The 12,247-nt window shown below is 37.5% G+C and overlaps 1 protein-coding gene across 5 annotated transcripts in view; it reads left to right on the top strand.

Moving 5' to 3' along the window:
- Positions 1–12,247, top strand: part of LOC105497495 (diaphanous related formin 2) — a 919,069-nt gene that overhangs the window by 666,197 nt on the left and 240,625 nt on the right. For all 5 annotated transcript variants that reach the window (XM_071089284.1, XM_071089283.1, XM_071089281.1 and 2 more), the window contains one exon: positions 2,834–2,997. In XM_071089284.1, the coding sequence (XP_070945385.1) occupies positions 2,834–2,997 (164 nt within the window). The remainder of the gene's footprint in view (positions 1–2,833; positions 2,998–12,247) is intronic.

The following is a 12,247-nucleotide window of genomic DNA, read 5'->3' as shown; positions in this document are numbered from 1 at the left end:
CTGTTGTGTTGTTAATGTGAATGCTAATACTTATGTAGCATAAAAAAATAACATAGGAAGTGGGCATCTCACTTTTAAAATCATGGTGTATTCCATAAGTGTCAGCTGCAAAGTAATTTTCCAGAAATGGTCTGATTTCCCCATTGACTTTCATTATAGAACTAGAGCTGTGTTCCCATGGAAAATAAATTTGGCCCCAGGTTATAATAAAACACAGTGAAGAATTCAGAAAATCTTATAAAGTCAAGTTTTTCAAGGCACAATTATCAGTACTTGATAAAATAATAGCACCACAAAATATTAATACACTATAGTAGATCTTAAAATAGTATGCCCCAGACTGCACCATTATTTTTCTATACAATTCCAAGTCAATTACTTTTCCATCTAAAGAAATTTTACTTCTGTGATCATTATTAATTTTTAATGGATTTAACTCTAATTTTAAACTGTTGATTTTGTTTCCTTTCTTCTTTATAGTTAGTCCACTTACCTTTTTCTAAAACGTTCTTATCCATAACAATCAAAAGTTACTACCCATAGAAGAAAGACCAGGAGGAAATGCTTCAAGATGTTCATAATACTTGTTTCTGAGTGGGAAATTTTAGTTGATTTAAGTTTTTAATTTCTAAGTTGTAAAAAAGGGTCATTTATATCTTCTATAATCAGAAAAAATGTATTATAATTTCTTTCTGTAAGTATAAATTTATATATAGTGAGATATCTTTAGTAGGACACATTTATATATTTCGTTCATTTTATGATTTGGTAATGATGGTTGTTAAGATCACTTATTCCTTCAAAATTTTTTTAAAACTGGTAAAATTAGTTTCTGGGGATAATAGCTTCTACTTAATTTTCTAAAACATGCTACTCAAAGTGTGGGCCTGGACCAGGAGCATCAGCATCACCTGGAAATTAGTTAGAAATGATAATTCTTAGGCCTCTGATCTGGGGCCCCAGCAAACAGCTACTTGTGTTTTAACAAGCCCTTTGAGCGATTAAGGTTCTAAAGGTACAGAAAATTCTCTCTAGAGCTACAGCAAATTTTCTTTACCTCTCTCTCCTTCTCCCTCTCCCTCTGTATCTCTCTCTCCCTCTCCCCTTCATCCTCTCTTCTCCCTCCCCCGTTCCCTCCTTCTCCCTCTTCCTCCTTTCTTGCCAGGCCACTTTCTCTCCTCTATAGAGGAAAAGCAGTTTCTCTTCTCACCCATTGCTGGGTTTGTGGCTGAGACCTCTAAAACAAAAGACAGATTAACAAGAGGAAAACTTATGGATTTATTTAATATAAATTTTATGTGACACAGGAGCCCTCAGAAATGAAGACCAAAAGAAATAGGGAAACTTGTATATTTTTATGATTAGGTTTGATGAAGAGTAGACAGTGGGGAAATATAATTGGGCAAAGGGGGTATGATCTAATGGTAATGAGCTGGGGGGACTTAGCAAGGCATATTTGTTCAGATTCTTCTCTGTGTCCATATGTCTCCAGAGATAAGGACATTCTTTTCCTTCAGGTATAGGAAGAGCAGCTCTGAAATGAGGGTCTTATAACCTACTTCAGAGGCAGTTAAGAGAATTATTTTCTTGTCTGCTTCAGGAGAAAAGGTTTACAAGAAGATCAGAGAGATCTTCCTGCTTTTGCTGATTTCTCAAATGCCAAGGTGCCATATTTTGGGGAAGTGTGTCTTGAACCCCATCACCTTCCTCCTTCCCTCCCTTCCTTATGTGGGTTATGCATATATGTATACACACACACACATATATATAACACTCATATACAAAATTCACTATCACCTCTTTTTTTTTTTTTTTGAGATGGAGTCTCACACTGTTGCCCGGGCTGGAGTGCTGGGATGCGATCTTGGCTCAGCACAACCTCCACCTCCCAAGTTCAAGCGATTCTCCTGCCTCAGCCTCGAAAGTAGCTGGGACTACAGTTGCGTGTCACCATGCCCGGCTAATTTTTTTGTATTTTTAGTAGAGACGGGGTTTCACTGTGTTGATCAGCCTGGTCTCAAACTCCTGACCTTGTGATCTGCTCACCTCGGCCTCCCAAAGTGTTGGGATTACAGGCGTGAGCCACCACACCTGGCCTCACTATAACCTCTATCTCTTATTTATATGGAGATATATATTAAAAAGAGAAGAAAATTATATATATATATATATATAATTTTTTCTTTAAGTTTTTTGTCACTTTGTTTTCTACTTTACTCATAAAAATATATGAGGCCATTTTCTGGTATTTATGCCTATATGCTTTCATTTAGCAAACACTTTCTAACAAATATGTTCCATGTGGTTACATATTGAATAGTTCTGCCTAATTTGAAGATCTTCAAGTCTCACTAACCAGTATAATGACTCTAGCAAGTTATTTTGGGCTAAAATGTGTCTTCCCCAAAATTCATATGTTAAAGTCCTAACCACCCTGTACCTCAGAATGTGACTATATTTGATCATAGGGACTTTAAGGAAGTAATTAAGTTAAAATGAGCTGATGAGTGTGGGCCCTAATCCAATATGTCTAATGTAAGAAGAAGCGATTAGGATACATACAGAGGAATGACTATGGAGAGACCTCAGAAGAAACTAAACCCACTAGACCCTGATCTCAGACTTCTAGCCTCCAGATTTGTGAGAAAATCAGTTTCTGTTGTTTAAGCCACCTAATCTGTGGTATTTTACTATGGCAGCCCTAACAAACTAATGCACAAGTATTTGTGCGTTACTAATATATTTATAGAAGTGATGATTTAATTCAATCTTAACATCTAGTGATTGCATTTAAAAGGTACTGTTGGGTCATGTTCCTTAACAAAAAGCTACAGCTTTACGAAGAGTGCCAGAGAACAGTATGAAAAACTCTCCACCATGCACAACAACATGATGAAGCTCTATGAGAATCTCGGAGAATACTTCATTTTTGACTCAAAGACAGTGAGCATAGAAGAGTTCTTTGGTGATCTCAACAACTTCCGAACTTTGTTTTTGGTGAGTAATACATCTTAAAGCATTGCAAGGCCTGTTGCTTATATTTCTGAATGTCTTCCTTCTATTGTTGTTTTATGTTCCTATTGACTATATTGATTTCATGTGACAGTTTTTTAACAAGAATTGACAGATATTTTATACCTGTGACATGGATAAAAATTAAGTTATAAGTCATGGCTGGCTTAACATAATGCGGACCTCAATGAATCATCTTCAATGTTAGGTATACATGGGAAATGTTTTACTGAAATTTTATAGGAAATGAATGAATTGGTACTTAAATAACCCCAATTTTTATATAGCATAATATTATAATTTTGCGTACCTTAAAAATTAATATCTAGAACTTTTCACATTATAAATTCGAATGCTGTGATTTATAAACAAGTTTCTTTCACAGCCTAAATGAGAAACTGATTTTGAATTGGACTTTGTAAATAACTTTGAATACCTAAAGTTTCTTTCATAATGTGGGCTCTTGTTTTAAACTGGAACTCTTGAGGATCACAGTAAATATTAGCATTAATTGGGGGTGGCAGTTAGGGTACAAGTTATGATGCTAAAAGGAATCAAAGACTTTGCTATATAAATGCTGTGGAAATACACCTCCTCTGCATCCACCAAAGGAGTAGCAGGAAGAACACAGACTCTGATTGTAATAGTAACAGAAAGATATGCACAATAGTTGATCTCAAACAGATAAAGGTGTATATATGTGTGTGTGTGTATATATATATATTTTTTTTTTAATTTTTTTTTTTGATATGGAGTCTTGCTCTGTTGCCCAGGCTGAAGTGCAGTGGCACTATCTCGGCTCATTGCAACCTCTGCCTCCCAGGTTCAAGCGATTCTCCTGCCTCAGCCTCCCAAGTAGCTGGGATTACAGGCACATGCCACCACGCCCAGCTAATTGTTGTATTTTTAGTAGAGATAGGGTTTCACCATATTGGCCAGGCTGGTCTCGAACTCCTGACCTCAAGTGATCCACCTACCTCAACCTCCCGAAGTGTTGGGATTACAGGTGTGAGGACCTCTAGCAATAATCCCCAGCAGGAAGATCAGTTAACAAACAAATTCATTCCAGTGTGAGGTATGTTTTTATTCCCAAAGCAGTACTTTCTTTGTCAATGCTGTTGCCCTGTGAAATCATTTGATTTTGGTGTGACTTCATCTGTGAGATATGAATATGCTTGTGGAAATCAAATTGCTTTCATCTCCTAACCCAGGGCCTATAACCCAGAGCACACCCCAACAGTTAAACAAGCAGCTTTGGTCATAGAAGTTAATCCACAAACTTCCAGAAGTATGATCATATATCTTCTTTTTTGCTGAAAATATTAGTTGATTTTGGTCTTTGACCCTTCATAGAGACACATACTTTGTAGCTAACCCATAACTAGTAGAATGTGTTCTATTGGCAATGAGAAGAGGGCTAAGAGAAAGTGATCAAATAATTTTCAAAACTTAAAAGCTGATTATATGCTATGAACACATAAGCACACAGGTTATATCTACTTGGATTATTTTCGAAAAGGAAAAAAATTACATTAAAAAGGAATGAGGAAACAGAAAATATACTTTAGTTGACACACTGAAATGATAAATCCAGTAATTTTTTTTGTAACAATGTCTGTGGGTGAATGGATATATAAGAATATATATATGGCCAGGCGCAGTGGCTCACACCTGTAATCCCAGCACTTTGGGAGGCCGAGGTGGGTGGATCACCTGAGGTCAGGAGTTTGAGACCAGCCTGGCCAACATGGCAAAACCCTGTCTCTACTAATAATACAAAAATTAGCCGGGCGTGGTGGCGGGCGCCTGTAATCCCAGCTACTTCAGAGGCTGAGGCAGGAGAATCGCTTGAACTTGGGAGGCGAAGGTTGTAGTGAGCCGCTGGAGACAGAGTGAGACTGTCCCAAAATAAATAAATAAATAGAAGAATATATATGTAAAATATATAAGAATAAATATAATTAATATTGTTGATCTCCATTTAGATCCTAAAACACTGTCATATTATATGTTCCCTTAACCTCCCCAATACACAGACACAGAGTAGTAGATGGTGTACTTCTCCACCATGTTGCGGCATTCTTTTAATGATAATTCCAGTGTTACAGCCTGTGTGTACTCATATTAGCCAGATGCCTAGAAGGCTAAGAACTCTACCTGTATCACTTCTCAATCATAACTTGTTTTTTAAAAATGTCAGAATATTATTAAGGAGACCTGATTTTGTGTCCTGGTACTGCCACTAAAAAGCTGTGTGACTTTGAGTAAGTCATTTATCCTTTCTCGCTATCCATTTCTGTCTGTCTTTTGTAAAATGAAAGAGTTAAAGGATTGATCTCTAAGAATTCTATTCCCTGTTAGTAGTCTGAGTCACGTTCGGAATTTCAGAGATAGCAGAGTCATATATATTACATACATATGTAGGATATGTTTTATGTCTTTCTGCTGACTTCACTGTAGCTTGAGTACAGGGTAAGAATTTTCATATATTGTTACTGAATGTAAATAATTTGATATTCTTGTGTCGTTTCATGTCCATTTAAGTTAATTTCTTGAGAACCTGTTAAGATTGACCTTTAAAACAAGTAATGAGATCCTAAATATGTCAACCAATCTGAAACACTTACATAATGCACTCCTGGCCAGCCATTGCTATTTTTGCCTTATATAACAGTACTGCTACCACTTCTATCTACAAATCTTTATCAACTTGCTGCCATGAGAATTAGGTGTACAATATATTAACTGTTTTGAACGTGGGTGGGTCATATAACCTCTCTGGGCATTTGTTTCTTTATCTATAAAAGATGGAAAATAGCCGGGTGCGGTGGCTCATGCCTGTAATCCCAGCACTTTGGGAGGCCTAGGTGGGTGGATCACATGAGGTCAGGAGTTCAAGACCAGTCTGCCCAACATGGAGAAACCCCGTCTCTACTAAAAATACAAAAATTAGCCAGGGTGGTGGCGCATGCCTGTAATCCCAGCCACTCGGGAGGCTGAGGCAGGAGAATCACTTGAACCCGGGAGGCGGAGGTTGTGGTGAGCTGAGATTGCGCCATTGCACTCCAGCCTAGGCAAAAAGAGCGAAACTCTGCCTCAAAAAAAAAAAAAAAAAAAAAGAAAAAGAAAAAAAGAAAGACGGAAAATAATTTAAGCCAAGTCTTCCTCACTACTATGTGAAAAGACCTTGAAACCTATGGTATACAAAGGTAGAATATTATTAGCCATTCTCTGACCATCCTTTCCATTAATTATTGAAAACCAACTTGATTTTGGTAATGCTCTGGTTCACAGATAAAGGAAGAGAATGGTTTCTCTCTATCCATGAGTGGAGACAGACAAACAAATGCAATATAATTTGATAAGTGCTGCCATAGAAGTATGTTAAGGTGTGCCAATAACATAAAGGAGGAACTGCCTAACTCTGCCTGTGTTGGCCAGAGAGGCCTTGATAGAAAAAGTGACATTAGAGCAGAGTCTTGAAAAATCCATCGGCGTTTGACAAGCAGACTTTGACAAGCAGGTTTAAGGTTTTTATACCTGACCTTTAAGTCGAAAATTCCTAAATCAACATCACCAACTTCAGTCAATCATTTGTGCTCACCATGTTCCTGTTTCATAGTGAACTTAAAGTGATTTCACTCTCCCAGGGGAGGGAAGAACCCCGAAAGACTGGCAAAAATTGTAATCGCTAGAAGTTCCCATTTTCTTACTGCTTTGTGTGTTTGGCCTCAGAGTTCTTAGCACTAAAAGCATATTGGACTATAGATGGAAGCAATAAAATACCAGTAGTGCTGAGAAGAAAATAAGAGTTCTGATTCATGTGCTACCAAAAATTACTTCCAAATGAGCTCAGAGTTTCATCTTGGGAGATCTATTTGGCATGTGTAGCATAAACAAAATGCACATACCAAAAAATCTTCCTCAGATAGAGATATCCTCTAAAAGATGGGGCAAATAGAAATAAAAGAAGTTGACATTATGGATTAAGACTTTTTTCAAAGTAATCAATTCAAATGAATGAAAGCAGAATTGGATAATGTCTATGGAATACTTCTCTATTACTTAATATTCATATTCTGTATTACTCAACTAATGAGGATATTAAAGGTATTCCAGATGAATGTACAATATATTGGTATCAAAATGTATATAATTAGAAACATTTCTAAATTCAGAATTAAGACCCTTTCTAGTTAGTTTCTCAGAGATTTCATGAGTTTAAAGAACAGCATACTGGCCAGGTACGGTGGCTCAAGCCTGTAATCCCAGCACTTTGGGAGGCCGAGACGGGCGGATCATGAGGTCAGGAGATCAAGACCATCCTGGCTAACACGGTGAAACCACATCTCTACTAAAAATACAAAAAAAAAAAATTAGCCAGGCATGGTGGTGGGCACCTGTCGTCCCAGCTACTTGGGAGGCTGAGGCAGGAGAATGGCGTGAACCTGGGAAGTGGAGCTTGCAGTGAGCCAAGATCGCGCCACTGCACTCCAGCCTGGGGGACAGAACGAGACTCCGTCTCAAAAAAAAAAAAAAAAAAAAAAAAAAAAACCCAAAAACAAAACAGCATGCAATATAGACAAAATTAATAACTCCTAAATTTAAGTTGAATATTTTGTGGAAGAAAATCCAATTCCATGATACACAATGGAGACTCAGGAGGGTTTTGGGGTAGGAAGGGTGTGGATAATGAGAAAAATTATTTAATGGGTATGATGTATATTATTTGGGTTATGGATACCCTAAAAGCTCTGACTTCACCACTGTGCAATCAATGCATGTAACAAAATTGCACTGGTACCTCATAATGTATACAAACAAACAAATCAAATTCCATATTTATGAAATGTCTAAACATCTTTTTTGCTTATTCTCCTTTATATGCTTCAGTCATTCTGCTAGTTCAAATAGTTGACTGCACAAATAGTCTTTTTTTCTTTTGAGATATTTTGAATAGAATATTCAAAATCAGTGAACCGTATATGTTTCACCACCATGCAGTATCTTGCTTAGGCATAAAAATTAATTTCAGCTGTTGGGAAAGTGTTCGAGGCAAGTATTATACTTCAATAACTTTCATAGCGCCAAATAAATTATAGAAAATACTTCTTTTCTGTTTTAAATCTGTCAGTTTCCTGCTGCTTCTGTGTGTTTTTGTTTTGTTTTTTTAAAGAACAATATGTTACCCAGGCACTCAATAAATATTTGTTGTGTGTGTGTCCTCATTCTGTACCTCATATACTAGAAATATAGGAATAAGGCTTTGCAGAATTATTAGATTCATTGACATAACTTGAAAATGTTACCGTTGCTATTAATCATGCTAGCCAATTTCCCCTCAACAAAATCAGTATGTGCTACTGTTCATTTGATAAACTTTGGAACAGCTCCTAAATGAACATTAAAATAGCTAAGTGTTAAGATGCTAAATGATATCAAGTAATCATAGCGTTTTATGCCATTGTTCAGGCTTGCTGCTTCTACTTCCCAGACTGACTGATTGATTGAGACAGGTTTGCTCTGTTTTCCAGGCTGGAGTGTAGTGGCATGATCATAGCTCACTGTATCCTCAAACTCTTGGGCACAAGTGATCCTCCCACCTCAGCCTCCTGAGTAACTAGGACTACAGGCATGCATCACCATGCCTGGCTAAATTTTTAATTTTTAATAGAGATGAGGTCTCGCTATGTTGCCCAGGATAGTCTTGTATTCCTGGCCTCAAGCATTCCTCCTGCCTCAACCTCCCAAAATGCTGGAATTACATGCATGAGCCACTTTGCCTGACCCTAGATAACTTTTGAATCCACCTGTTTCTCTCCAAGCCCACTGATACTATTTGAGTTCCTGGCTGCAGCCATCTCTCGTCTGGACTGTAATAATGACCTCCTGACTGGTATCTGTGTCTTCTTCTCATACCCATTTCCATTTCCTAATCGATTCACCCCATTTTAGTGAGAATAAAATTAAAAACAAAAGAAACCAAACAAGATAACCTTAGTTTCCTGACTTAAGATTCTTTCATAACTTCCCTGTGGCCTCAGGATAAAGCTGAGCTTTTCTTTTTTTTTTTTGGAGACGGAGTCTTGCTCTGTCGCCCAGGCTGGAGTGCAGTGGCTTGATCTTGGCTCACTGTAACCTCCACCCCCTGGGTTCAAGTGATTCTCCTGCCTCAGCCTCCCGAGTAACTGGGATTAGAGGCACCCTCCTCCATGCCTGGCTAATTTTCGTATTTTTAGTAGAAACGGGGTTCCGCCATGTTAGTCAGGCTGGTCTGAAACTCCTGACCTCAGGTGATCCACCTGCCTCGGCCTCCCAAAGTGCTAGGATTACAGGCATGGGCTACTGCACCCGGCCAAATCTGAGCTTTTTAAACTAAAATAGTTTACAAAATCAAAAGAGCTATGGTTACTTTAAAGGCCAGACCATCTATGGTTGGCTCTGAATGGGCTGCAATCACTTAGATTGAACTCTTCTCCCAAATTGGTAAATGTTATGTCTGGAAAGTAGAAGCAGTAGAACGAGATAATAGCAAGTTCCTACGAGGAACTGTGTCTCTTAGAACAAAGAGAAACTTTAGAAGCACTATATGAAAACTCAAAGAAGGCTGAAAGGCCAAAGTATGATTGTCATTATGCCTTTATTGCTCCCATAGCTGGTGTGACATGGAGAGTTATAACCACCGAGTTCATTCTTATGTTAATTCTCAGGGATGTTCTTCCTTCTATCTTAAGTAATTGTTCTTTAAAAACCTAAACTTGTCTGAGAGCTCCCTGTGTAGCCATGTTGGCTTATGGAGATAATTAATTTTGAAAATCTCTCATCTCTCTTAAGCTATCTTCCCTTTTACAAGGCCTCAATCATATCTAAATCTAAACTATAATTGGAAAGCCAATGAGTATATCTGCATTTAGTTAGACTTGAAAGACTAAATTGATAATATACAGAAATTTTATTCATTTATTAATGGTAATTTACCTTTAAAGAAATGAAGGTGAATTTTTACATGAAAGGATTGTGTATATAATCCCTGATCCAAAATGACTTAAGTTATTTTGACACATTTTTAAACCAAGCACTTAACATTAAAAAAAAAACAAAAAACTTGACTATAATATTATAAAAATGGTAGGCTTATGTAAGAAACCAAATATATTGTTTAACAAAGTAGTGTCTTAATCAGTAATGTAAATTCTGATATCTAGAATTTCATCATCCAGAAATTTCTATCAGATGCCTCATAAGTTGATGCCTCTTTTCTTTGCCAATAAAATGGTAATATTCTGAAAACAACCTTAAGAAGCTGCAAGACCCTGATGTGCTGCTTAATGCTATAGTTTTTTTTGTAAACTAGACGTTTCCAGGTCTCTTCATTTATGAATTCAGAGAGGGTGTCCTTAGTAACAGTAATCCAAATATCCTAGTTACCTCCTCTTTTCCCCCACTAGCAGGACTCAAGCTCCTTGCAAAGTCTTTACCCCTAAAAGTACACCTGGAGTCATTTCATGGGTGCTGAAAACATGTCATCTATAGTCACCATGTGAAATTTGCTCACCAATCAGCAACTGAGTGCCTATATTCTAGAGTGATGAAAATACAGCAATGAACAAAACAGAAAAAGCCCCCGCCTGTCCTGTCTTGCTATAGCTTCAGCTCCATTCTGCCAAATGCTTTTTGCTGGCAAAACTGCTTGGGGTTGCCTTTAATGAAAATGCCTATGTGTGGGCCAAGGGTACAGTTTCCTACTGCTCCAATTTTGTCATCAATCTTGAAGTACCATTGTGGTATTATGTTCAGTGCAGAAGTAGCCATGTTTCACAGGACACTTCATAAAAACAGTTCCTTTTGCATCTCTTCTGATCCCTTTCTCCTTGGAGACTAAAAAATGTTTCAACTCCTAGAGACCTGAAGGGAATCCTAAAATCGTAAGCCCCTCCATTGCCCTCCTTCCTCCCTTTTGTTCAAGTGCCTAGGCATGTATCTTCCTTTTCCTAGGAGCTGGGAATAAATAAAATGCCAGCATAAATCGTTCCATGCAAATAGAGCCCTAAGGGCCCACCAACTCTCTCTAGTTAATCATATACACCCAGATAATTCCCTTTGAGCTCAGCTGGGACCACCCTGGGTATATAGCCTTAGGTTTATTTTGATCTATTGCAACCCTTTGAAAATAGGCAAACCATGTAAAATATATGGTAACTCTATTAAGCAGAATATTTGACCAGAATACCTCATTCCCCAGCTGTGCCAGAGAGCAGACTTTACTGTATTTTACAGATATCATTGAATTCTTCTTTAGAAAGAGATGTCACCTATCAACTGTTGTATTCTCTTTGACTGTTTACTTTGGGCCAGAAGTGGATGTCCTATTTTTCTTATGTGATTGTTCCTTGTATAGAAAAGCTAAATATCATATCATAGGGAACTAAAGGAATATGTAATAAGGGAAGACATAGTTTAAAGAAAACTCAAACTCCCTAACATGATAAAAAAATACCTACTAGTATGGATGGTTTTTAAATATGTATACATTTTAGATTAATATTGTAAAACTAAAAAATACCACAGTTTTTTCTAAAAATATTTATAAAAGTTGTCAGAATTGTTTATGACAAGCTGAATTTTGCCCTTTAAAAATCTGACAGTATAATAATTAACAATGAAAATATTAACAAAATCAGTTCAATGCTCGCCACCTTTTCCTATTAAAGTCTAATAAGAACTAGAATCAGGAAACAAAATGTAATATCTTTAGTTCCAGCAACAACACCTCATACAGAATTTTTCACAGAAGTGTTCCCCATAAGTAAGTTATTATTGAATTATGTCCAAACACCAGGAAGTGGGAAAGTGTAAGATAAGCAATATGGTGCACAAGCTGACCTTTTCCAGAGGTCTTGAGATTGACCAGAGGTATTGATTATGATCAGAGCATGCCTGTTTCAACCTGAGCATGAAGATCCCTGAGGTTGATACTACTGGTGGCACCTTCTCAGCTGGCTGAATTTTTCTTCATTCTGCTTCATCCTGTTTTGTTTGTCCATTTGCTAATTAATCTTCTATCAGAAAAGATGCCCTCGCCCCTGAATGAGGCAGTAGAAGGGAGGACTCCCCCGGAATTGTGCCCATTGAGCTCCTTTTGTCTGGTGTGCCTGCCTCCTCTCCTTCTCCCCACTCCTTCCAGTTGCCTACCAACTTGTTCAAGTCATTTCTTCTAAGAAGCCCTCCCTAACAC

This window comes from Macaca nemestrina, chromosome X (genome assembly GCF_043159975.1).
Source record: "Macaca nemestrina isolate mMacNem1 chromosome X, mMacNem.hap1, whole genome shotgun sequence".
Taxonomy (NCBI): Eukaryota; Metazoa; Chordata; class Mammalia; order Primates; family Cercopithecidae; genus Macaca; species Macaca nemestrina.
The sequence above is the reverse complement of the archived record's forward strand: the minus strand, read 5'-3'. Positions and strand labels throughout refer to the sequence as shown.